This window comes from Meriones unguiculatus, chromosome 15, assembly GCF_030254825.1.
Source record: "Meriones unguiculatus strain TT.TT164.6M chromosome 15, Bangor_MerUng_6.1, whole genome shotgun sequence".
Classification (NCBI taxonomy): domain Eukaryota; kingdom Metazoa; phylum Chordata; class Mammalia; order Rodentia; family Muridae; genus Meriones; species Meriones unguiculatus.
This window is the reverse complement of record NC_083362.1, coordinates 5937131-5963693: the sequence shown is the minus strand read 5'-3', so window position 1 is coordinate 5963693 and position 26563 is coordinate 5937131. Positions and strand designations below refer to the sequence as shown.

The 26563-nt window shown below is 56.3% G+C and overlaps 1 protein-coding gene across 1 annotated transcript in view; it reads right to left on the bottom strand.

Annotated features, from left to right (window-relative positions):
* Window positions 1-272: 272 nt before the first annotated feature.
* Window positions 273-26563, bottom strand: part of Foxk1 (forkhead box K1) — a 65417-nt gene continuing 39126 nt past the window's right edge. The window contains exons 3-9 of the mRNA XM_021662248.2: window positions 13879-14035; window positions 12375-12521; window positions 11017-11210; window positions 9269-9435; window positions 8902-9186; window positions 7237-7461; window positions 273-6492 (exon numbers count right to left, since the gene is read on the bottom strand). Coding sequence (XP_021517923.1) covers window positions 6212-6492; window positions 7237-7461; window positions 8902-9186; window positions 9269-9435; window positions 11017-11210; window positions 12375-12521; window positions 13879-14035 — 1456 coding nt within the window. The 3' untranslated portion in view covers window positions 273-6211. The remainder of the gene's footprint in view (window positions 6493-7236; window positions 7462-8901; window positions 9187-9268; window positions 9436-11016; window positions 11211-12374; window positions 12522-13878; window positions 14036-26563) is intronic.

The window sequence follows — 26563 nt, the reverse complement described above, 5'->3', positions numbered from 1 at the left end:
ATTTCCTCAGAACTCGGATGACACACAGGGGACCCTGGAGTCCTCAGATCACGGGCACCCGCAGGACTCTTTCTGACGCCATGTCTTCCTGGACTGGACAACCAGGAAGTGTGGGAGGAGGCAGAGTGTCCAGCCATTTCCCTTCCACATCGGAAGCACCTGGGGTCAGGTCTCCCCCTCCCAGGAGCAGGGGTGTGTGTCCAGGCCATCTGTAGGTCTGTCTGTCCTCCACAGTCGCTCACTCTCAGGGACCACTCTCACCCGTGGGTGTATCTCTTTAATATATAATTTTTATTTCTTTGTTATAGAAACAAACGCTAAGAGGAGAAAACAGAGCTTCCCCACCCACATACAACAATCGAATAGATAAAAGAACAGTTCAAATGAATGAAAAAGAAAGTAGAATTTTTCCACTTTGTTATAGCTTTAAAACATGAACATCTAATAATAGTTAGAAATCACATTCAGGTGTCAAAACATTTTTTAAAAAAAGGATGGTTCTGTTATAAAAAAATACTGTATCCCATCTGAAATGAGCGCCCGGGGGTGCTGCTTGGGACGAGGTCCGCAGGCCTTTCTCACCCCGCCTCCTGGGTGGGACCTTTTCACATCCCATCTCTGGAAGTAGGATTCCCAGCATAGGATACCACTGCTTTTAAAGCACTACGTGTTAAACATGTCATGAAAATACTTTAGACAGCCACTGTAAAAAACAAAAACAAAACCACACATGCGCGCACACACATACTCCCTGAACACCCTCCCCCCATTACTTTTACAGAATTACCATTCAGTTAAGAAAAGGAACCACCTCACTATTGGCTTTAGCCCCTCCCTCACACGTGCACAGCTGCTGTCCCCCAGGACACAGCAGAATCCAAGGAGAGACCTGGAAGACAGCCTGCCCTCTCCTTCCCGCCCTCACCCAGGGATCACGCTAAGGAATATCAGGGATCTCGGATGCCCGTCCGCCCAGGAAGGGCGTTAAGAAGGGAAGATGGGAGGGAAGGGCCCAATTAAAAATATTAGGTTTTTGAATTCCCAATTGTACCAATTATAAAAAAAATTCTTGGACCAGCTAATTCAGACTGAGAAGCCAAGGCGCCATTTGGATACATACAGGACAGAGAAGATGAACCTGGTGGATCGTGGGGCTGGCTCTAGCGGGCATGCCAGCCCCAGGAACTCAGGAGATGGGGCCGCAGTTGCTCCAATGGCAGCAAGAGCTTCAGATGCAGGGGCTATGGACCATGCCTGGTCGCTGTTCACACTCCCGACTCTTCAGATGCAGGGGCTGTTCACACTCCTGACTCTTCCTGGCTCCTGGGGCCCAGGTTCCTCCACACCAGTCACCCTGTGAGCAGTCCAAGGAGCAAGGGCTCCGGAGGTAGACGAGGGCCGGGGAAAAGGGTCCTGGGGGCTCTAGGTAGCCTTAGCCCCAGTACAGAAACACACATGCTGCTTTTCATGCTGCCTGAAGCCCTCTGAATGACCGCTAAGGGATCTGCTTTCCTTACCACTGCCTGCACCAGCTCCGGCGGCCCTCGGCCTTCAGTCCCGCCAGCTCACCTCCCCCTCATGCTGCCCTCTGGTTGGGCACTTCCTCCCATCAGGGACTTCAGGGACCCTCTGTCCTGCCTCGAGCCCAGGTGGTGCCTCTGGTAGGACACGTGGCTGGCCTCATCTGTGGGACACGCCTAGGCAGGCTGCTGTGCCTGACCCCCTGAAGGGTGGCTCTGAAACATTCCTTGCAGCAGCAGTGCCGGGGCCTGCTGGGGGTAAGCCTGGGGCGGGGGGGTGGGAAAGAGGAACAGAGGAGCAGGTAGGACCAGCAGCCAGAAACACTCCAACAGCTTTTGTGTTTTAAACCATACGTAGAAAACTATTTCCCCTAAACAAAGTCAGTGAAACGGGTCTGTGCTTTACTTCAAAGGAAACGCCTGTGGTGGGTCAGAAAAGTCCACCAGCAAAGCGGCGGTCACTGAGGGGGTTAGCGACAGGGGGCGACCAGAGAAAGGGAAGCAGCAACTCCAAGCACGACAGTTTCTTGGACAGTCCCAAATTGTTCAAACCACAAGCCGTAGGACGCGGGTGCCACATGCCAGTCTGTGGGGGCAGCCAGGTCACACCCTGCTCTGTGTCACCGATGTAGCAGCTTTTGGTACAAAAAACAAACTATGAGCAGCACCAGGCCGTGGTGGTACACAGGCCTGTCACCCCAGCAATTCATGCAATTCAAGCACGAGTTCGAGGCCAGCCGGGGCAGCTTTGTACGGCTCCATCTCAAGCTTAAAAAAAAAAAAAAATCAAAAGGGCTGGGAGTGCAGCTCAGCAAGCATGTGAGAGGCCCTGAGTTTAACCTCTGGCACAGGAAGAAACAAGACCAAAAAACAAAAAACAAAAACAAACAAAAAACAAAAAAAAAAAAAACCAAAGCAAACAAAACAAAATAACAACAAGAAAACAGAGCCCAACAAGTAGGTGGGACAAGAGCCACCCTGAACCAAGGCCTGGAGCAGGGAAGCCACAAGATGAAAGGTGGAAGAGGACTGTGGCAGGTGGAGAGCCTTGGCTACTGTCTGTTCTGTGTGGGGGTTCTTCACCCCACCCTCATTCCCAAGCCACAGTGCAGTGAGAGGCCCCTCTGGGGGGAAGCTGGTATCTGAGGTGGCGGTCTTTGGAACTCACCCTTAAGGTATTGCTTCTAAACATAGGTATTCTGAGACTGGAGGCCAGGACACAGGTGACTGCTCTGTCACCCTGAGCCAAAGCAAGGGGCTACCCTGTGGCCATCTGTGACTTCCCCGATAGCGATCTGGGCATGGTGCTCCCCACACATGAGGGATCTTTCACTAGAACAAAGACTCATGTTCCTTTCTGAATTATTCTAAGCAGGCACTGAGCTGTTCATGTGGGGAGAGACGGGCTGGGTGAGCAGGGTGGGGCGAGCAATGCAGACCGTGAGGTTCTTGAGGAATAGTAACCCACAGTCCACCCCACCACCTGCTCGTCTCTACGGTTTCCTTCTCGAGTTGACCTAGCCCCACCTTGCTCTGTCTAATCCCTGTGCAGCGGGGTCCCCTCACCTCTACAAAGGAAGACACTGCCCCTGTCACCTGCGTACCACTTTCAGCTCTCCCACAGTGTTGCAGAAGGCCACTCCCCCTTTCAGAGGGAAGATGAGTGGTTGCCTGTTACCTCAATCCCTGGCAGCCTGGCGAGGGGCAGGGAGAGCCATGGGACAGGGGTGGGGGCCTACAGTGCAGGGGAAGGATCTGCAGAACTTCCTCATGGACAGTGAGCAGGACACCCCATCTTACACAGAGGCAAGGCACCAAGAGCTAAGGACAGACATGCTTATGAGCCCTGGATGCTGGACTGAAAGCTGAGGGAGTGTGTGTGGGAGATAGAAGAGGTGGGGGAGGGGGCAGGAATAGAAAAAGGAAGGGAGAAATAGAGGAAGGAAGGGAGAGAGAGGAAGGAGATGGGTAGGGAGAAGGAGCAGCATGAGAAGGCAGGCAGGGGTCTCTCCACCTCCAGTTGCCATGGTGACTTCTTACACGCTTGCAGTCTCTGAGTCTAGGAAGTGCCAGATAAGAAAAGTCAGAGAGAGTAGATGTGTGGACAGCAGACACCTGGTCTACCAGGGAACACTTAACAAAGCAAGACAAGCTCCGATGAAGCCCTGCCAGAGACGGGGGCCCTTGAGGGCTCTGAGCCACAGGCTCCCAGCTTCTCATCTGTGCCTGAACCCAGGGCTCCCAGCCACAGTCCTCACAATGATGACTCTCCTGGCTCCTGATCCAAGCTCTGGCTTCCACAGACAGCTTAGCTGATCTCCACTTGGTGGCTCGGAGCTCACGGGGGCACGTTCCGGCTAGCTGTGCATTCCTGCTCTGAGCACGGGCTACTTTGGGTCTGAGCCGGGGCTGCTGTCCACTAGATGGCCAACCTACTTCCTGGGGCAGCGGCACCAGGCTAACCTCCCCTGTTCTAGCTCAGGCTGTCCAACCAGGGGCTCAGGATCCTCTGCCTTAAGGCCACGCTGGACACTGGGACAGTGTGTGTCCCACTCTTCCTTCCACATCCTTCCGCACACATGCTGAGGTAAGAGGGTCTGCAACAGAGGGTGGATGTTTCGGGACCCAGGAGAGCAAACTGTTCCGGGCCGGACTGAGGGGACCTGATGACAGATGTGACGGCACGGTGACCCACAGTTTTATGCAGGGGCCACACATGGCGCCTCCCATGACAATCCCCAAACAATCCTAATCTGCCTTGGAGGGTGAGCATGCACAGCCCTGGGGTAAATGATGGGGAACGCGATGGAGCGGAAGATCAGCAGGTGGCACCAACATCCCTTGTCACTTCAGACCCCAAAGCAACTCAGAGACCCACCTCATTTGTACTCTTCTAAACCCATGCTCACACCAGGCACACAGAGAGAACACGCTCATGCCAGGTACAAAGAGGAGATGTGGGAGACAGCCCTTTGCCCACTCCAAGGGGCAGCTCCACCCACAAACCCTCCCCCACCCACTATCACCCACTATCCCCAGCCCCACTTCTCTGTCCCAGGCAACCGGCAGGAGGCCTTCAGAGCACAGCTTCCTTCCAGCTTGAGGTTTGGGACTACGGAAATGACTGACTGGCTGGGGAGCTTGGAAGCGAGCTCCAGAGAGGCGGGCTCCGCGCTTATCCCTGGTGTGTGGGGACTGGCGGCCTCCCAGGACCACAGCCTCCAGGTCGCAGCCTGCCATCCCTCCCAGCAGGCTGTACAGCTGAGGCCCCACTGGGAATGTGGCCGCTGGGATCCGCTGCTCTTCGTTCACAGGCTCTGTCGGCTGTTGGAGTCGGAGGCCCGCCCTCCAGGAGGACCAGCGCTGAGTTCCCGGAGTCTCCTGTTGCACGGCTGCCTCCACTGCTTCTGCGAAACCAACTCTCATGCCCAGGCCAAGGGAAACGCTCACTGTCTCCGGCTCAAGTGGCCTGGCACCTGTTAAAGTGCTGCTGGCGGCTTGTCTGGGCATACGAAGGGGCCGTCCCTGGGAGTCCGAGTCCTCGCATGACCCTCATACTTTGGTTCTTGCCGCACTGTGATCAAACCTGGCACCAACAGCTGTCCGGAGAGGTAGTTTCCCCTCCGTGGGTAACGGTCATGGACCCCGGCTTCGGCAGAAGAGGGGTCTCCATGTTCACACTGGGCAGGTCTTCCGGCGCTCAGGAAACTGGAATGTGTGTGTGTGTGTGTGGGGGTGAGCAGCACACCTCACAGTCCCTCGCTGCCTGCCAGGGACACAGGGCGCGCCTGCTGCTGTCGTCCGAGGGCACACGCCCACATCCTCCCTGCTGAGCAAGGGGCTGGCCAACGCCCCCTGGAGCTGCCCGGTTTCCGGAACATCCATTGCAGCTTGCGGCTTTGGGCTCGGCCAGGGCTTCGGGAGGGGACGCCACAGGCACTGACCCTGGGCTGGTTCTCCACCGGAAGCACTTTGCAACATCAGCGTGGGAGCCGTGCCAGTCCTCGGAGTTATCCGGGAGTGTGCCCGGGCCTGTCGTCGCTCAGCTGGCTTCCACCGGGGATCCAAAGACACGCGGCCCCTTCCGCGGGTCTCGGGGCTGAGATGAGGCCAAATTCCACGTTTAACTGAAAGAAATATTTAGGGTCCAAAACCAAAGCAGACCTCCGGGAGCCCAATCAATGCCGCAGCTCTGTCACTTTTGGGGAGTGGGCTCTGTGGCCCAGCCTGTGGCTGGGACGGTCTCGTCGTCCTCTGGTCTCTTCCCCACAGAGAGAAACAGGAAGTCTGCGGACCGGCTCCCGGGACAGCAGCCTCGGTCTGCGCTGCGCTTCTGCCCAGTCCTGGGGGCGGGCTCTTCTTGTGGGTGCTGGCTGGGATGGGTTCCTGAGGAGCTGGGCTAGGCCTTCTCCCACAACTGGGGAGAGGCGATGGCATGAGGGAGGGGCAAAAAACACACACAGAACCCCCAGATTCGTACAATCAAGTTGTCTGAACGTGTTTATGTGTTTGTTTCAAACCTTGGGAGGACAGGAGATAAAAAGGAAATTGTCCGAGTATGGCGGCCACCCTCGTCGCATACACACGTGCGTGTGGCAGGTCGCTGTGAGCCTCTCTCCCGGTCGGTCCGTGGGTGCAGCCGCCGGTGCGCTCCTGTGGCGTGAGTCCTGCTCCACCTTCCCTCGGTCAGTTCACTCGCCGGTCCCCGGGCCCTGAGGGCCGGCGGCTGCCAGGGCCGTGGGCTGCGGGGCGGCTGTCCCACTGGGCTCCTCTACCCGGGACCTCTTGACCTCGGGCTCCCCGCTGGAAGAGGCAGATGTGGTCGTGGAGGCGGCTGGGGTCGGCGTGGCAGCGGCTGCCACCGAGACGGCTGCTGCTGGCTCCTCGGGCCCTACCTCGCATACCCGGGTGATGACCACTGGCGTGGACGAACTCGCCTGGGCCGCCAGGAGCTGCAGGGGGCTGGTGAGGGCTGGGGGTAGGAAGAAGAGGTTACCTGAGGGTCCCCACCAACTCACCCGAGCAGTCAGGGCAGAGCCACACTGCCATCTGTCAACGCCTCACACACAGGCTTCCTCCCCCGCCTGCGCTGAGTCTGTGTCAGACACTCAGGGACCCTCTCAGCTGCTGCTTCTGTCCCTCTGAGGTCACCCCCTCACCTCTCCGTGGTGCCTAATCTTTACTGTCCCCTCAGTGGAAACAACCCCTCCCCCCAGGCATGTCTGTGAGGGGCTTTCGAGATCGGGGTCTTGAAGAGGGAAGACCTTTCCCAGCTGCGGTGACGCCATCCTGGGATCCATGACTGCTGGCTGAGGACCAACTTCCTCTCCCTGCTTCCTGGCCACTACCATGCCTTCCCGGGCATGGTGGACTGTACCTTCAAAGCGAGCCAAAAGCTACCTTCCCTTCCTTCCTTCCTCCCCTTTTTCCTTCTTCCCTCCTTCCTTCCTTAAACTGCATTTGGAACTGAGTATTTTATTAGAGCAACAAGAAAAAGCACCACCATCCTAAGGTCCACTGGCCTCTAGCACCCCACCCTGAAGGCTGCCTAACCCCCACTGTCACGCTGGTCCACATCTGGTGTCCCTGCCCGGCACACAGCAGGCTTGGGACACTGAGCTGATGATGAGGAAAGCGAGAGATCCCCTGAGCTGCGCTGTCGGTGGGCAGATCCCTGGCACCAGGTTCAGGCTGAGGGCAGGCCGGGGGGCCTCACCGTAAGCGTTGCCAGTCAAGTTATTCGTGGGCACGGTATGCTTTCCGTTCTGAGTGACAGCCCGGACCGGAAGGTGGTGCTGCCCGATGGTCACTGGGGTAGCTGGCTGTAGGATGGTGACTGTGTGTCCAGGGACCCCGGGGGCCATCTGGCTGGCGACCGTCTGGATAACTCGGCTGGCTGCGGGGATTGTGGCAAACGCTATGGTGGGCTTCTCTTCCAAACCTGTGGGGCAGGCAGCCAGTGAGAACCACACACGGCCCCGGACACCGAGACCCTCCAAAGCCTAGGGTCGGCTGAGGGGCTAGGGAGTGGGGTGGCACTGGGAGAGAGGGCTCCCCAAGGAAAACCCTGGAATTTATGTTTAAATTAACAGGACTTCAGAACATGCTGGGAGTGGAGGTAGAAGAAGCCGAGGTTCGAAAGTCACCTTTGGTTACATAGTGAGTTCAAGCTCAAGGTCAGTATGGGCTTCACAAGACCCATCACACACACCAAAAACAAAATGGAAAAAGTATACACGCGAATGTGTGTGCATACACAGACACACACACGCACACACACACACGACTATAACAACCCAAATTTAATCTGTATAACCTGTATAAAATATAATCTGAATATAATATAATATAATATAATCTGTATAACTATAAGCAACCCAAATTTAATGTACTGTTTAGAATGAGACAGTTTGCTTCTACGACTATCTGTGACTATCTCCTTCACCAAGATGTCCGGTCTGTGATTATAATTACTGTTACTTTGTTGCTGTTGCCAGCGGCACTATGGGTTGGACCTAACTAAGGCTACGGGCAGGCTGGATCTCTGTCTGAGCTTCATCCCCACAGAGCCACTGCTGCCCCTTTCACGTTTTAAGACAAAGTACTGCTGCCCCTTTCACGTTTTAAGACAAAGTCTAGTTAAGTAACGCAGGCTGGCCTTGAGCTTGCTGAGCGGCCCAGGCTGGCCCCACCTTCCCAGGAGTGGGGAAGACAGGCCTGTTCCGTCAGGTCAAGCCTGTCTCCAGTATGATGACATGAAAATACAAAGGTAATAGTGAGCCCGAGTCCCCGGCAGGAGTAATGCCCAAGGGACACCGCTGTCCAGGAAGTTCTGGGGCTGCCTTTCACAAAACCAAGTGCGCCACCAGGTAAGCTCCCCAGACCGGCTCTCTTTTGGAAGCGGGCATGGGGTACATGCCCGTGATCTAAGCGCTGCTGAGACAAGAGGGCAGTGGGTCTAGGACAGCTCGACGGGGACACACAGTGCAACACCATCTAAAAAAATAGGGGCTGGAGAGCTGGCCCGGCTGGTCACATGGTGGCTCAACTGTCAGTCCAGTCTGCTGGCATCTGATGCCCTCTTCTGGCCTCCCCAGGAACTGCACACAAAGTACCCATACACACAAAATAATAGTGAAACCAATCTAGGAAAGACGGACAGACGGACAGAAAGAAAGACAGACAGAAAGAAAGACATAAAGACTGCAGCCTGAATGTCACCTTGAGGGGAAACAGAATTCAAGTGAACAAGGAGGATTCAACCCAGGGAGAATCCACGCTGTCTTAAAGGAAGGCAGTAGTGGAAGCCCCACCTTCCCGCCCACTTTGTGGGCTCTGAGCCTACGGCCCAGGCTCACACTGCCCAGCGTGGCCACGTTACCTCTGGCCTCACTGCCCAGGTCCAACACGGCTGTGCCTGCTGTGTCGTGGGAGGCCCCGGCTGAGCCCTGGCTAGCCAGGATGTACCCGTTGGCTGAGCTGGCAGAGGTGGTAACCACCCTCACCATGGTGACGGTGGGGGCCTGCTGCACCACATGGATGGCGTGGCCTGAGGGCTGCTGGGAGGTCACTATGGAAGCTGGCATGTAGGCGACAGGCTTGGCCACTAAGTTGGAAGGTCGGGGAGGGACAGCCATGATCACCGGCTGGGCGCTGACCGGGGAGCCTGCAGGGTGACAGAGGACAGTGACGTGGGTGGGTGCCAGCCCGTCGGCCACACCCGGGGAGAGGGCGAGCCTGCGCCTTACCTGGGGCGCTCTGGGAATAGCGGTACTCGGGAACAGAGGCTAGCTTCGACCCCAGGTCGGGGTCATGTGGAATGGGGGAGCCCTCCCGAGACAGGCACTCTGGGGTCTGCAGGCCACTGGAACGAGGGGACATCAGTCCAGGGTGGGTGGGGGAGGCTGGGGCACTCCTGGTGAGGACAAAGGGGCACAGCAGGGCGGTGTCACAACAGCGGAGTGCAGAAGACACACCCACAGCCAACCCCACCTCTGCTCAGCCACTCCTGCGGACACCCATGTCAATCCCCTACCCTGAACCCGATGATCCTGAGCACAGCCCACCCCAACGGTAACCAACGTGTAGGCCCCACACCTCCGGGGCTCTCTCTTTTATCTCCCTAAAGTTTCCCCAGCTCTCAGGCTTCCTGGTGGCGAATTCCCAGCACTGCCACTTGCCCTCAGTGGGCGGCTGGGTAGGCAGGTACAGGCTGAAGGGGAGGAGGAAGGACTGCTCCCCAGCGAGGGCAAATCCTGCAGCGCACACTGCCTAAAAGGTCCTTCCACCCTCCAGGAGCGGCTCAGCCTATGCCAAAAGAAAAGGCTTGCTACTTAGAAGGCAGAGGCAGGAGGATTCCCTTGCTCTCTGAGACATGGTTTCTCTGTGTAAACTTGGCTGTCCTGGACTCACTCTGTAGACCAGGCTGGCCTTGAACCCACAGAGATCTACCTGCCTCTGCCTCCCGAGTGCTGGGATCACACCGAGCCTGGCTGTCAGAAGAATCTTAAGCTTAGGGCCTGCCTGGGCTAGACTGAATTCACGGCCAGTCTGGACAACTTAGCACGATCCTGACTCAAAATGAAAAGCAGAGCAAACAGGTTTGTGGGTGCAGCTCAGTGGCAGAGTACCTGCCTGGGATCCAGCAAGGGGCTGGCTGTGTGGCTCTGTGGAAGAGCCCTGACTAGCAGGATGAGGCTCTTGGCTGAATCCCCAGCACTACAAAAGCCCAGAGCGCTCCTGGGCAAGTGTGAGGACTGTGATATCTAAGAAGCACAAGAGGCCAGCACAGACACACACACTGGTACCCGAGGAGCCACTCCCAGGCTCAGCGACCCTGGGTTCCTGCGTGTGGGGGCATTCCTCAGGGTCCCTGCCACCTGCTGGCCACCTGCACATCGGCAGGTGACCACAGGCACATTCACAGCCGTCTGGAGAAGTACCGGCTCCTACGGCACTTCTGCTACTATGTGGGCAGAGAACTGTGCAAACGGCCAGGCAGGCACAGCACCCAGGTGAGCCGTTGATGGTCAAGTCCATCCAGCCAAAGCCGCCCGCCAGTGGGGGAGCTGTGCTCCCAATAGGGCTCCATTAATGGCAGAGGGAGCACAAGGTCTGGACGCAGCCTGGCCGGCCAGCGACAGCTCAGGACCCCCACCCTTTGAACTGGTTATGGCTGGCTTGGCCTCCTGCACAAGGAGCCAGCGACCACCTCCCTGATTGCACCAACCAGCATGAAGGTCTGACGGCTGGCATCATACTGGGCATCACAGTGCATGCTTGCAAGCCCAGCAGGGATTATCACGAGGTCAAGGCCCACCTGCCCACAAAGTGAGGCCTTGTCTTGAAGCCAGAGAGCAGCAAAGACAGAAGTGTAATGGTCTAAGAGAGGACGCCAGAAAGCAAGCACAGTCCTCAAGCGCTGAGTCCCTCCCGCTGCCATGACCCAGGGACTCTAGCTTCTTAGAAGAGCATGAGGACCATGGAGGGGGCTTACCGTGAGGACAGAGGCCCGAAGGGGGTGCGGAAGCAGGAGACACCTCTCTGTCTCCGCTTTCGGAATGCTTGTTCCACAAGCTTGGCTTCAGAGGCGGGGTCTATTCGCCAAAAAGAGCCCTTCCCAGGCTCCTCCTGGGACCGAGGGACTTTGATAAAGTAGCGGTTAAGAGAGAGGTTGTGTCGGATGGAGTTCTGTAGGAGACAGAGAGAGACATCTGTGGGTCACAGCCACTGGGGGACAGATCTCACAGCAGACACAGCAGAAGCGGGTGACAGGCACGTGGCTGCAGGTGACCATCCTCCTGGGGAATGCGTGGGGCACAGGGGAGCGTCTGCTATGCGAACTCCACACAGTAAAATCCACCACTGTTCTTTGTGGAAGGAGGCAGGCAGGTGTGCAGGATCGGGTCAGGGACACAGATGAGGCTGGCTAGGCTCAAAGCACATCCTGGAGGCGGGGTGTGAGAGCTCACGCCTGTCAGCTCGGTGATTGGGAGGCTGAGGACCATGAGTTCAAGGTCAGCCTGGGCTACCCAGTGAGCGAGCTCGAGGCTCAGAAAGCTCCTCGTGGAGCTGGGGGCCGTGGCTTAGCTGGTGGCCTGCTGGCCTAGCCCGAAGGAAGCTCTGGGCTCTGTCCCCAGCACCACAGACACCAGGTTAGTGAATGCCTGGAACCTCAGCACTCAGGAGGCGTGAGCAGGAGGGTCAGGCGTGCAAGGTCATTGTTTGCTGCATAGACAGTTCAAAACCAGCCTGGGCTACACAAGACCCTGCCTCAAGAGAAAAAGCAAACAAACAAACAAACAAACAAAAAAACCCCAAAACAAAAAGGATTCTGCTGGCTAAGCTAGCAGATGGAAAATGCTAATTACAAAGAAAAGGATAAAGTGGTACAATCTGTGCCAATTAGGTGGAAGACAGGGCCCTCCTGGCCTCCGGGGAAGGGACAATGCACAGAACTCCCGCATGCGCACTGCAGGATTAAACGCTGCGTTTAATCCTGTGCGGGGTCACAGTGTGCAAGAAGCACAGACACAGTCAGCGGGCAGGGGTGTGGGGGCTCACGGCTGAGGGAGCGGTGCTGCCATGATGTCAGGGCTGGCCTGGGCTACAGAATGAGCTGCCATCTCAAAACGATTTTAAAAAGAAAGCTGCAACCAGGCATGGAGGGAAAGTGGTAAAACAGACCATTTTAGGGTTGGGATGTGGCTCAGTGGGTAGCGTGCTTGGCCCACGTGAAGGCCTGGGGTCCACACCCGGCACAGCACAAACATGGTGGTGCGTGCCTGCAGTCCCGGCCTTTCGGGAGCAGGAGGATGACCCCGCGCAGCCCCGGCACCCCGGGCCCCGGCTCACCTGCCAGCCCTTGTCGGCGGTCCTGTAGTACGGGTAATGTTTGGTGATGTGGGCGTAGATGCCGCTTAGGGTCAGCTGCCTGTCCTGGGCCGAGGAGATAGCCTGCACGATCAGCTGCGCGTAGGAGTACGGCGGCTTCGACTCGTCCTGGAGGTGGGGTTCACGGGAGACAGTCACGGGGAGAGAGTCCCCCCGCCCAGACCACCCAGGCCCGACACAGATGGCAGCGCTGCAGTAGGTCAGACTCAGAGCCATGGAGTACCTGCCCCGGCAACCTGAAGGCTGAGGTGGAGGCCCTTGATCTTGACGTCAGCCTGGGGTAGCCTGAGACGGTGTCTAAAAACCCCAAACGACAGCGGAAAGCCAAAAGAGCGCCCTTCAGCCAGGTGTGCTGCGAACCTGGAGTCCAGGCCGGCTGAGTTTTAGCCTCAGCTGCAGGAGTCTCTCAAAAAACCAGAGAACGAAAGAACAGAACAGAGGGCCCGGGGAAACGGCGGAGCGCAGGAAGTGCTTGCCGCGAAGGAAGGAAGACCCAAGTTTGGGTCCACAGCCCCCTTGGGAAATGCAAGACGGTGTCCCAGGGCAATCCCACTGATGCCCTGGCGCCCAGCCAGATGGGGAGCGCCAGGTTCAGCGAGAGACCCTGCCTCAAAACACAAGGTGGAAAAGAGCTGAGAAAGACACGGCATGGGCTAGCACAGCTGCACATACCTACGTGTGTGCCCAGACACACAGACAGGGGAAGAGAGAACAACAACAACAGAAAATACCAAGTCCCACCTCACAGGAGGGAAAACAGGCCTTGATTCACTGGATTCTGAAGGTTCTTATTGCCCAGCACACTGTCAGCTACCAGATGAAAGGGAACTGAGATACACAGGTACAACAAAAATGTGGCGGGGCTGGTCACTGTAGCAGCTGACAGGTGAAGGCAGGAAGGTCACAAGTTCAAAGCCAGCCTGGCTACTTACTGAGACTCTGTTCCCTGACTAATAATAATAATAATAATAATAATAATAATAATAATAATAATAAAAAGAAGGCTGGTAGAACAGCCTGGTGACAAATCTCGCCTGGGTTAAATTCCCAGCACTGTCCAAAGAGGGTGGTGGTTGGGCTGGGTGGTGGCGCCTGCCTGCAGTCCCAGGACGTGGGGAGGCAGAGGCAGAGGCAGGTGGATCTCTGAGTTTGAGGCCAGCCTGGTCTACAGAGTGAGTTCCAGGACAGCCAGGGCTATACAGAGAAACCCTGTCAAAAAAAAAAAAAAAAAAAAGGGGGGGGGTGGGTAGAAAAGAAAAAAGTGTCACTTGTCATAAAGACTATTACTAAACCCTAAAACCGTCTCACCAGGAGTGGACGGAATAAGAAGGAAGTGGCTGGGTGACAGGTCCCCGGCTCCCCACCAACGGGAGGTGGCCCACCCTGGAGCGCCCGCCTGAGCCACCCTGGGGACCCTGCTTCGCTCTTGGCCACCATGACGTGACGGCGCGTTTGAGGCTCAGACCTTGGGGCTGTCCCCGCCAGATGTGTCCGCCTGCTGCTCAGAGGCGGCCTTCGCTGCGAACTCCGCGGCCAGCTGCAGGTCTGAGGTCACGTTCTGCACGAAGCGGTACCCGGAAGACCCAGCTCCTCGAGGACTGGCTGGGCAGGAGTTGGGGACGCTGAAGAGAAGAGAAAAACCACACGGTCAGTCTGAGCGCCCGGGGAGGTGAGGCTGGGTACAGACACATTCATGGAGGATGGCTGGAGCGGATTATTTCTGCTTCTCTGGGAGACCAGCGACAGAAAACTCCAGAAATGCAACGACGGAACCCAAGAGAGGACAACATGCATTCCTCTCTCCTCTGAGGCCAGGAGCACAGCTGCAGGAAGCGAGTCTCCGTGCCAAGAGTCCCTAAGCAGGAAAGCAGCTCCAGGCGGTAAAGGTACGGCTAGTGCGACGGTGACCACAAGATGGCGCCCTGAGAACAGGCTTGGACGGCCAGTAACTCCACAGGAGGGAAGTTAAAACAGATGCTGCGGGAGGTGGCCTGCTGACAGGGAGAGGAGGTGGCGCAGGGCTCTGCCCTGGGCTCCAGCGCCACCTGGACCCACCACAGGCCACGGCAGCATAGCTGTGAGCTGTGCGGGACAGGACCCAGCCGGCCCCCACCCAGACCCACGCTGCCGCTGGGTGGCTGAGGGGTGAGCTGAGGGATTAAGACAGCTCCAGCTGGACGCTCGCTGCTGAGGCAGGGCACCTGAGTTCAATCCCCAGTACCCTCACAGACTCCCGCAGGGTGCCCTCTGACCCTCACGTGTGTACCGTGGTGCAGACACACACACACACACACACACACACACACACACACGCAGGTACGCATATGAATGAAGGAGGGAATGAATGACTAAATGGACGAATGAACCATGAGTGAATGAATGAGTTAGGTGTTGGAGGGATGGCTCAGCAGTTAAGAGCAGAGGACTGGAGTGTGCACCCACCACCACGTCAGGTGGCTCAGGACGACTTATAACCCCAGCTTCAGGGGCTCTGACGGCCCCTCCTGGCTTTTGTGGACGCCTGCGCTCACTTATGTGCATGGCCCCACCCCCACAGTATTAGAAACAAAATCTTTTACAAAGCAATGATATTATTGTTAATAATAATAATACAGACTGCTTCTCCACCCAAAGTCCTGGTTCTAAGAAGGTTTCTCTTAGCCGGGCAGTGGTGACACACACCTTTAATCCCCGCACTCAGAGACAGAGGCAGGTGATTCTCTGAGTTGGAGGCCAGCCTGGTCTGCAGCCCAAGTTTCAGGACAGCCAGGGCTACACAGGGAAAAGAGAGAAAAACAAAACAAAACAAAAACACCTTGTCTCTTAAAAAGAAAAGAAAAAAGTTTTCCTGTTAAAACAGAGGCCCACGAGATAGCTCGGTGGGAAAGGCGCATCCTTCTAGGATTGGCCTTAGTTTGATGCTCAGAGCCCAGGTGGCAGAAGGGGAGTCCAGACTCCCATAAGCTGTCCTGATTCAACCCCTGTACCGTGGCATGTGTGCTACCGGGCGCGAGCAGCAAGCACGCACATACACACCCCAAAGAAATACAATGTAATGCAGAAGTTGAAAAAAAAAACAAAAACAAAAACAAAAACAAAACCCAAACCCTTCAAACAGGGAAAAGCAGTCAAATGCTGAAGAGGGTGGGGTCTCGCCAGTGTGGTCTGCCTCTGCCCTCACTGCAGAAAACCTGTGTCTGCATGGGGACAAGTGTCAGGACGCTGCCCCCTCCCGCTGCCTGCTGCTCCTGCTGTGGGAACACCCAGCTCAGGGCTCTCCAGAGCCTATCCTCTGCCTCATCCTGAAGCTACCTCTGCTTCGGGGACGGCTCCTGGCTCCCCAAACTCACCCAGGATGCTGCCTCCACGAGCAGTGTCCCTCAGGCCTGGGGTGTGAGCCTGTGGGTGGCCGAGGGTCTATCTCCCTTTCCTGGGAGCTGCTCAGGACTGAGCAAGGGACCAGTGAAAGCTCACTGAGGCATAGTGGGTGAATTCCTTCCGGGGTTACAATCCCTCTGTAGGCAGGAGGGGTACACATCACACATAATCCTAAGGCCTCTGGTTTGAGGGTTCATGCTCGCTTCTGACCACCTCAAAATCTGGTCATTCCTGTGCTTATAGAGCTCTCTTCCAGCTAGCGCCATGGCCTCCTCCCCACTCATGTCCCTGGGACCAGCTGAGGCCTTGCCACATACATAAAGGTCAATCAGCAAACCAGAGGAAACTTTCCCTGAGGTTCTTTTTCTTCTTAAAGGGGGTCTTGTTATGTAGCTCAGGCTGGTCCCAAACTCACCATCCTCCTGCCTCACTCTTCTGAGTGCTAGAAATATAGGCATGAGCCACCATGTCTGGCTTGAATTTAATTCTCTCTCTCCTTTTCTTTTCCTCGAGACAGACTTGCATTACGAAGCCCAGGACGGACTGTAACTTTCTCTGTGGCCGTGCGTGGGGATTCCAGCATGCCTGCCACACCAACCAGAAGTTAATTCTGAATCTAAACTATAACCCCAAGTACCAGGTGGGCAGGCTGCGAGAGCATGTCCCTTCGGCATCCACACACTCAAACGCCAGGTTTCACCGGGCATGGTGTAGCATTCCTTCCATCCCAGCGCTCGGGAGGCAGAGGCAGGCAGGTCTCGGGGAGGTCAAGGCGAGAATGGTCTACATAGTAAATTTGAGGCCAGCCCATGGTAAGACAGACAAACAAGCAAACAAACAAAGATTTTAGGAGCCAGGTTTCAAAACCAGACTTGGAGCAAAGGCATGGTCAAGGGAGACGTGGCATGGGGTGGCAGTGCGCCACTGAAGACCAGCCTCACCCGGACCTGCCCCACACTGCGCACGGTACCCTGGTCCAGGCCTGGGCCCCTCACTGCCCTCAGAGTCTGCCTGAATGACCGGAGGCATTAGGTCGCTGGTGACCATGGGCCTGAGAAGTCACCGCAGAACACAGCACACCTCCTAGTTAGTGACAGGTCATGCACACGCAGTGTGGGTGGAGGCGGGTGGGGGAGAGTTCTCAGGACCCTGGAAAGCTGTGTGAAGCGGTGGAGGTGGCAGAGCGGCCATCCTGGGCGTCCTCCCTGCTCATTCTGAGGGCACGGGTGATGGTGGGGCATGCAGAGCAAGGCCAGTGTCTTGTATGCTATACCCTCGCTCCTGGGTGTAAAATCCAGGGTCCAGGTCTTTGGAGCCCACAGGAAGGTTTACACGGAAGTAACACACAGAGCTTGGCAAAGCCCATCTTAGAGCCAGGAAGAGAGTCAGGAGGCAGGCCTGACAGCTGCAGGGAAGCTGAGGCAGGAGGATCACAGGCCTAGGTTGGTCTGGGATACAGAATGAGTTCAAGTCCAGCCTGGGAGACTGAGTGAGTCCCAGTCCCACCCCAATCCATCTCCCCCTCCCAATCAAAACAGGCTGAAAATGTAGCTCGGTGGTAGAGCACTTGTCTCAAAGTGAGGGGCTGGAACATGGCTCAGGGCTAGAGTGCTTGCCTAGCATGTGTGGGGCTCTGGGCTCAGTATGTGTATGTGTGTGTGTGTGTGTAGGTGTGTGTGTGCACTCGTGCGTGTGTCCTGAGAAAGCAACCGCCTGTCTGTGAGTGATGCCTGCGTGGCCTCAGCCTCTCGGACTGGGACGGCAGTTTCCCAGCGGACTCTCCAGGACAGCCATGCTTCTAATCACTCTTTTCCCAACCTCATGGCAGCCTGTTTTTTTCCCCTCTGACCCATCCCTGCAAGCAGGCTGCAAGGAGAGAGTCGCGCCTGTGGCAGGGCAACCCGCTGCTGGAGCTGTCTCAGAGCGCTGAAATGACCCACCGCGAGTCAGGTGATTCCCAGACCCGGAGTGAGCAGGGCTTCTGCAGGGCTTCCTAGCCTGGAGAACACTTCAAGGGCCTTGGAAAAGGCACCTGGGAAAGAGAAACTCACAGCAGCCGTGCCAGAAGCAAGAGTGGTGGAGAGCCGCAGACCAGCCAATCGCAGCAAGACTCTGCCTTTAGATCCAGAGCAACCAAAGCCAAAAGCAACCCTCTCTGCGCCCGGGCAGGAGCAGAGCCCTCCCCGCAGAGCCCGAGCCCCATTCCCCAAACAGGCTGGCTGCCCACCTTCTAGGGAGAAAGCCAGGACTTGGCAAAGGGTGAGCATGATGGGGTGACAGAGTCTGAATTTGGGGTCTGGGTAGGGGAGCAGAGCTGAAGAAATGCCTGTGTACACACACGCACGCACGCACGCGACATCACATAAGTAAGACACACTGTGGGCCTGGTGGCGGGCGCACTTTGGAGTCAGTGAGAAAGCCTGAAGACTCTGGGCGTCAGTCAGCTCCTGGGGACCGGCCTGGCCCTGGCCTGTTCCAGCAGCAACCTGGATAATCTCAAGCTGGCCCCGAGACAGCCTGGGCCACACCCGGCAGCCAGTGCTTCTCTGGACTCCTCAGGAAACAGCCCTGCCTGGCGCAGGAGTCCGGCGCTCGCTCCCGACAGGCATGGGCGGCCTGCAGGGGCACGCTCGGTCAGCTTTCTTTCTCTTTTCTTCCTTTCTTTCATTTTTAATATTGTCTGTGTTGCTCCAGCTTTAGCAAAGGAGCTGCTGAAGCTAGGGCCCTGGTTTAGTTCTTTAGCTGGTCTTGAACTCCCTGTGCAGCTGAAGGAGACCTTGAACCCCGGGCTCTCCCACCTCCACCCCACTGTACTGCGAGCAGATTTCAAGCTGAGACAACAGATCTGACGGAGGAGCAACTGCACCCCACCCCACCCCAACCCCCGCTCAAGATAAACAGGGCTGCCCCTGCAGACTCCCTCGGTCAACGCCCTGGCGATGTCGGGCTGCGGGGGCGGTCTGCTCACTTTCCTCCCCTGTCAGAGCAGAGACCCTAGAATTGCTGGGGTCAGGGGAACAGCAGTGTTAGAATCAGGGGTGGGTACGGTCTGGAAGCATGGCCAGGGTCAGGGCTGGGGTACTGACACTGTGGGTAGAGCCCGTAAGTATGGGGATCTGGATTTGATGTCCAGAAGGCTGGGCGTGGTGGAGAACCCTGGGGCTCCCTGGGGTACCGGAGGGATGGTGCCTGAGGCTGAACCTGATTCCCACACACATGTAAGAGCGCGCACCCCCCCCCCAGCTCTGGGAACAGGGGTGTCACCCCAGCCTCAGGAAGGTAAGAGAATATGAAGCGAAAGGCCTCTTAGGCTACACAGTGAATTCGAGACCAGCCCGCAAGTGCGTGCCTAGCGTGCTGAGTCCTGGCTTCAACTGCCTGTAGCTCAACACGTTTTTAAAACGGGCCTGAGTCTCTTTCTAACTGTCTCCTCTCCTGAACCCTTTTTCAGGAAGAAAATGAAGAACGTTCCTTTAACAAAACAAAGCAGGAAATCAGCAAAGAGAAAGGCACCCTGTCTCCTGAGGGGTCTGGGATGAGGCTTCCAGGGTCAGAAGGGTCTGGAGCCAGATCCAGGCTGCGGGAGGCAGCAGCCAGCCAAGAAGGGGGCAGGACACGGGCAGGGCTGAACTAAAGAGAAAAGAGGAATCACACACTCTAAGAAGGGAAAGCGAGGCAGCGTATAAGGAAGGAAGTGGCTGGGCCCCAGAATTATGACACAGATACAATATGAAAATGCTGACAGGAGCCAAGCCATGGATGATGTAAGTTTACCGGGGAGAGGGAGGAGTGAAATCTGAATGTCCCTGCAAGAAGTCCAAACATGAGAGCTACAACCAAAGAAAGGGTAGTCACCCACAGCCGTGACTCAGGAAGTTGCCGGCAAATGGCAGACGATGTGGTGAGAGGCTGGGGGCCTGGTGGAGTCCCTCCTCTGTGGGAATGACACCACCCCACCCTTTACTGCTGAGTCTGAACAAAACAAAAGGACAGGGAAGGCGCATTTCCAGAGCCAAATGCCTTAGACTTCTCTTCAAGCACGTCTGTGCTCTGTGCAGGGGATATGGCTCAGGGGATAACGGGGCTCGCAGGCAAGCCTGACATCCCAAGTTCCAGGTTCAACACCTCGGACCCTTGTGGCAGAACGGCAGAACCAACCCCTGAAAGTTGTTTTCTGACCTCCACAGGCACCAATAAATACATGTTAAAAAAGGAATGTGTTCTCCCAGGAGCTACTTCAAAACACTGTGCTCCTGAAACCGCACAGTGCCCAAGGGGAGAAACACACCAACGTCAGGTGCTCTTTTTAAAAGATGTGTATATATGACGTGTGTGTATATGTAATTACCTATGTATATGTGTGCATGCATGTTCGTGTGTGTGATTGTAGTAAGTATGTGTGGAGGATGACCTTGGAGGCTGGCCCATGTGACAGCTGTGTTCTGGGTTCTGGAGGATCAGAACTCAGGTCCTCAGCTCACCCACCTGTCCAGACTTGAGACAGGAGAGGGGAGCAATCACCCCACAGTTCTGTGGGGTCGGGTGCTGGACCCGGCCTCTCTGGCCTCTACCGGGTCAGTTCTGTGTTGTGGCTTCTCACTGGTGGGAGGCCTGGGGAGGGGCCGTCAGTGCATGCACTGTGCCCACAAGTGACCACTCGACACGCCTGGTGATGCCACACACGTGCGTACGCCCTGTGATCCCAGAACTGGGGAGGTCCCCAGCACACTCGACCCAAAACTCAATGCTGCAGCACCCCAGATTGCCCCAGGGGATGTGCAGACAGCAGGGAGAAGCCAAGGAGCACGGAGGGCCCCAAGCCCTCTAGTGGGCAGGAGCCCTCAGGTTTTCAGACGGAAGGGAAACAAGGTGAGGCCTTTGGGTGCAGACGGGAACAGGAGACAGCAGACCTCAGTGTCTATAAACGCCCAGACCCAAACATTCAAAGCATTCAGAGTCTTCAGGTTCTAAGGAAAGCACAGAAAAGTTACGTACCATGAAGGAGGAACCAAAGTGTGCCAGGAGGACAAGCACACAGGGGGCTCCTTTTCTGGGGGCGCACGCGCAGAAACCGCCATTAGCACCTGAGGCCTGGGACAGCACCCAGCACTATAGCCACTGTTGCTCCCACACTCGCACACCCTTGCAGGGCCACCTCCTCATTTACCAGCACAGCCAGCCGCGCACCTGGGCTTGGGCATACCTGAATTTTTGGCATTATTTTCGTTAAGTAAGACAGACTTTCTGATTTCTTTCCCCACCTAGCACCGATGAACCCCAGAGCCTTGTGCATGCCAGCTTAAGCACTCTACCAGGGAGCTGCATGCCCAGCCCCCAGTGCCGATCTGGGAATCAAGCTGCCACCGGGCACCCTGGGCAGAGGGTCATAGGCAGGACAGAGCTGCTCAGAGCTTCTTTGATCGAAATGTGTAAGCTGTTCATTTTCTGCAACTTTCCACTTGGTATTTTTGGACTGTAAGTGAAACCACAAGCAAGTGAAACTAAGTCTAGGGGGTGGGCGGGGACGGGGGGGGGCATGGGGCAGGGCAGTGACTTCTGAGGCAGACTGGATGCCCTCCAAAGGCAAAAGATCACACAAGGGACTAGAGAGCACAAGGGACTGAAGTTAGCCCGAAGTGAAGTACAACTGTGCTAAAGACACACGATTAAAGGGCCAGCGCTCTGCGGTTCTGATGCCTCCATTTCCGTCTTTCACGTCACCACTGCTGGCCTCTGCTGTCTATACCCAGGGGAGGGCATGGCGCTGCGCAGCAGGTGTGGAAGCCGGGACTCAGCTCTCGCCTTCGGCCATGTGGCTTCTAGGAACCAAACTCCGGTCTTCAGGCTCGGCAGCAAGCACTCACTGAGCCACATCGGAGCCTTTCCACTTCAATGTTCGAGACAGGATCCATGAACCCTGAGCTCCCAGGGGGGCCCACAGCAGTCACCCATGGAGCAACTTTCCCAACCCGAGAGCTCACTATGCAGCCCAGGCTGGCCTAGTTCACAGTCTTCCTGCCTCGGCCCCCAGCGTGCAGGGATTACTGGCAGCCGCCCTGTGCGGGGCTCCACATGCTACTTTCATGGCTGCTGTGGCGCTTGGCTTAAGTGTAGCCCCAAGGAGCCTGCTTTGGCCTGAGTAACCTCGGCAAATCATTAACCAGCTCCCTGCTTTCCTAAATCGCCTGCTCTTCGCAGAAAGCAAGGTCACAAAACACTGCCGAAGCTGCCGGTTCTTTCAAAGAGCTCATTCATCTGCTGGGCGGAGCTCTGCAGGCAGGGACAGGGCGCCCCCACTCCCCACCCCCCACAAAACCCCAATGTACACACAACAAAACCACAGTGGAACAAGCCGCCCTAGGAAACATGGAGCCGCCCAGGCCCGTCAGCGAAGCGGAGACAGGGCCTGGTAGGGGTGGAGTGGAGGAGAGGGGACAAGGGGCAGGTACCGAGCCTCGATCCTGCTCCAGGGAGGGAGGAGCCCCAGCTGGGAGGCCCCCTGGCCTCGGCACCCAGGTCGGCCAAGTCGGCCAATCGGGATCCGCTAGCAAAGCTCACCAAATTAGGCAAGCTGACTGCTCAGGGCGGGGCCCACGGTGGCTGGGAAGCCAAGCCCTGGTTCCCGGGGCCTGGGAGAGGAAGGGCAGGGCGTGTTTGTAAACACTCGGGCTCCACCCCTACACTGAAACTCAAACTGAGAAAGTCTTGGCAGGCGAACCTCAGGCCTTCCCAAGCTTTACAAAAGCTCAATGGAATTCCACAGTGAGGAGATAAACGGATGTCAACAGAGATCTTTTGTTGTGACGCTCACAGGCCCACGGAGGCTACGGCGGGTCCCAAGCCACCATCTCACACACAGGTGACCAAGGACCCCTTGGGAACTGAGGAGCTGAGGGCCCAGCCCCTCCCGGCGGTGCCAGGACCATGTAGACACACAGTCTGGACTCACTCACTCGGCAGAGGGGGCTTTATAGCTACCGTCCCACCTGGCCAAAAACTGCCCACACCCCAACCTTCACCCAGTGTCTTAACCGGCTGGCTGCTGTTTTCTGGCTGCTGAACAGTTTCTGAGACAGGGTCTCATGCTGAATTGTGTCCTCTGTGTAGCTGGGGATGGCACACAGCTTCTGATCCTCCTGTTTCCACTTCCCCAGTGCTGGGTGGGACTGGGATGCACCACGGGGCCTGCCTGGTGTTACACAGTGCTGGAGATTACACCCAGGGCTTCCTGGCTAGACAAGCACTCCACCGAGCCAGCCACGGCCCCAGCCCCTCACTACTGTCCTTATCTGGACTGTTAATGGAAGTGTTCTAGGAGGCCAGGCATGGTAGCACATGGTGGCACAGCCTTGAGCCCCAGCACTGGGGAGACAGATGCAGGAGGATGGAGGCCAGTGCCACACAGTACGAGCCTGCTCAAAAGCAAACAGCACTAAAAAGAAGCCTATTCAATGCCGCAGTCATACACCCTAGCACTGGATATTGAACCCAGAGCCTCTGAGATAGGGCCTCGCTATGTGGGCCTGGTGTGTCTACAAAGGGCCCAAGTATGTGGACCAGCCTGGCCTTGATGTGATCTCTGGGCTTCTGCTCCCGAGAGCTGGGATTTCGGGGGAGTGCTGTCTGGCCAAACCCTGGGTCCTTCCAGGCTAAGGAAGTGTGGTGCCAGTGACCTCATCCCAGGCCTCTTTTTATTACAGGCGAAGTTGCCCAGCCCAGCAGCCCAGGCTGGTCTTGAACATAAGCTCTTTCTAGCATCAAGCTTTCCAGGTTGTACCACCTGCCCCTCCCCTGAGCACCTTGGGCCTTTTCATAGCTGAGTGATTTCTGTCCAAATAACAGGCTGCAGCTTTCTTAACCGTTTGTGGGCCATGAGTCCTGGGGGTAAGTGGTAGGACATGACCGCTGGGCTGGAGGGACTTTATCAGGGCCCATCGGTCTCTCACAAACATTTGTGCCTGCAACCCAACACTTGGGAGGCTGAGGCAGAAGGAATACTGCAAGTTTCAGGCCAGACTGGGTTACACAGTGAGTTCTGGACCAGCCTTGCTACAGTGTGAAACCCTGTCTCAAAAGCCAAATCAGGGGCTCTGGGGGCTCAGGATTCTCAATGCTGCAGAGAAGAGCAATGAGCCCCACCTTTTGTCCTCTGACCTTCACATGCCCCTCTCAACAATCACCAAACAAACACATGAATCAGTATAATTAAGAAATGAAACAATATCAGAGCAAGTTACACAGGTAAACCCTCCCCAGTGCTCTGACCACCTGTGACCTCTAAGGAGACCGGCCTTGGGGCCACATCCAAGTTCAAGACCTGGAAGAGGATGCGTCATGCACACGGAATCTGGGCTTTAGAGCAGGGCCATTCCCAGCCTGAACGAGGACACAGGCGAGAGCTGAGCACAGGGGCTGTCCACTCTCACCCGCCTTCCCAGGGCTCCGCTGCTGCAGGCTTCACACTCGGGGAGACACGATGCTCTGGGAAGCTGCGGCCCACCCAACAAGAGACACAACGCACTGTCCACGCGGCCAGGACCGCGCTGGGGCTCTACGCTTGAGCTCTGTGCTTGTGAGCTCACCGAGAGGCACAGCCTGGGAAGATGGACAGCTACTCCGGACAAGGGTGCCCGTGCGCACACATCACCGTGAGAAACAAGGCAAGTTCCCAAAGGGAAACCAGGCAGGGGTTAACTGGACCCTTACACACACACACACACACACACACACACACACTCCTGCTAATACTTTTCACCACCTCAGGGTTCCCCTAGAAGGAAGGGCACCCTCAGATGTGAGCCCCTGACCTGGAACCTCCAGAACCCAGAATTAAAAAAAAAAAACCTCCCCTATATATAAACTCAAAAGAGCAGTGACCTCCAGCCAGGCGCGGGGCCTGTGATCCCAGCTGGGGATGGAGGGCGGAGGAGCAGGAGTTCCGGGCCAGCCCGAGTGTCCGAGCATCCGGAAGCTTCCGTGTCTAATAGGGGTAAGGACGTGGCTAGTGGCCCTTGCCTGGTGTAGTGGTTTAATGAGGCAAGTTCATGTATTTGAACGCTTGGTCCGCGCTTGGTGGGAAGATTGGGAGCTGTGTCCTGCGGATGGGCGTCAAGGTCCCAGAGCCGACAGGGCCCAGCTGTGGTCCCCACCTCTGCCTCTCGCCTGCGGATCTGGCTTCTGCCCCAGTGCCAGGCCTGCCTGCCTGTCACCATGCCCAAAACCATGACGGTCCTGGACTCACCCTCTGAGACTGTGAGCAAGTCCCCCATTAAATACTTTCTTTATACGTTGGTGGCTTTGGTCACGTGTCTCGTCACAGCCAAGTGTCTTAGTGTCTTAAGAGTTACTACTGATGCTACAAAGCACCATCACCAAAAAGCAAGTTGGGGCAAAAAGGGTGAATTTGGCTGAAACTTCCTCCATATTGCTGTCCGTTATCTAAGAACTCAGGACAGAACTCAAACAGGCATGGACCCCAGAGGCAGGAGCTGATGCAGAGGCCGGGCTGCTTACTGGCTTGCTCTGCCTGCCTTCTTAGAGGGCCCAGGGCCACCAGCCCCAGGGATGGCCCAGCCCACAGAGGACTAGGACTCCCCATCCCCCACTGATCACTAATTGAGAAAAAGCCTTACAGCGGGATCTCATGGAGACACTTCCTCAACTGAGGCTCCTTCCTCTCTGATGGGGCTCTAGCTTGTGTCCAGTTGACACAATAGCAGCCAGTACAACCGACCCCTTGTCAACACACACCAACACATCACTATTAAGCCAACATCCTTCCTTTCTCATTCATCCTCAAGACCACATTAAGAACATAAATCACTTTAAGAGTCCCACAGCCTTTACAAACTCAGGCACATTAAAATATTAGTCTCTTTAAAATATCCAATCTCTCTAAAACTCCAAAGTCTCTTTTAAAAGTTCAAGGTCTTTCAAAGAGCTGTGGGCTCCTGTAAAAATCAAAATGAAATTAAATACCTTCTTCAAGAGGGAAGAACCAGGCCACAGTCACAATCAAATCAAAGCAAACAAAACTCCAACAGTGTAAATAACTCAATGTCCAATGTCTGGGATCCACTCATGATCTTTTGGGCTCCTCCCATGAGCCCGCTCACTTCTCCAGCTCTGCCCTCTGAAGCACGCACAGCTTGCCTTCTAGGCTCTGGCTGACTCCACCCCACCGCTGCTGTTCTTGGTGGTCATCCCACGGTACCGGCATCTCCAAAACTAAAGGGCTCCCTTGCTGTAACCGGGCTGCCCTGTCACCAGTAGCCTTTTCATCGTAGGCTCTCTTCCTGGTGCCAAGCCTCAACTTCTCTACATGACCCTTTCAGTGCTGGGCCTTCAGCTGCCGTTAAGGCTGCACCTTCACCAACGGCCTCTCCTGGGTTCACACGGCGCCAAGCCTCAGCTGCTCCCCATGACCCCTTCTTACACTATCAAGTTCGCCAACCTCCGGAACACAGACTCACTCTATAGACACAAAACCAGCCAGGACACCGAGTATGCGGAGAAGTCTGGGTTTGCTTCCTAGCACTGGGGGGAAGTTTTTAAATAAGGAGCGAGCATCAAGCATCACCCTGTAGAAGTAGAAGGTGTAACTTTGAGGACCAAGTGAGGTGCCCATAGGAGGGACCCATGACCAGGGCTCCAGGACGGACAGCACAATCCTGGCTCCGCTGGAGACAATGGTCCCCAGAGTCCTGCCCCCAAGGAGCGTGTCACGCCTATGCCACTGTCATAAGAGTACCGGCCACTGTCATAAGAGTACC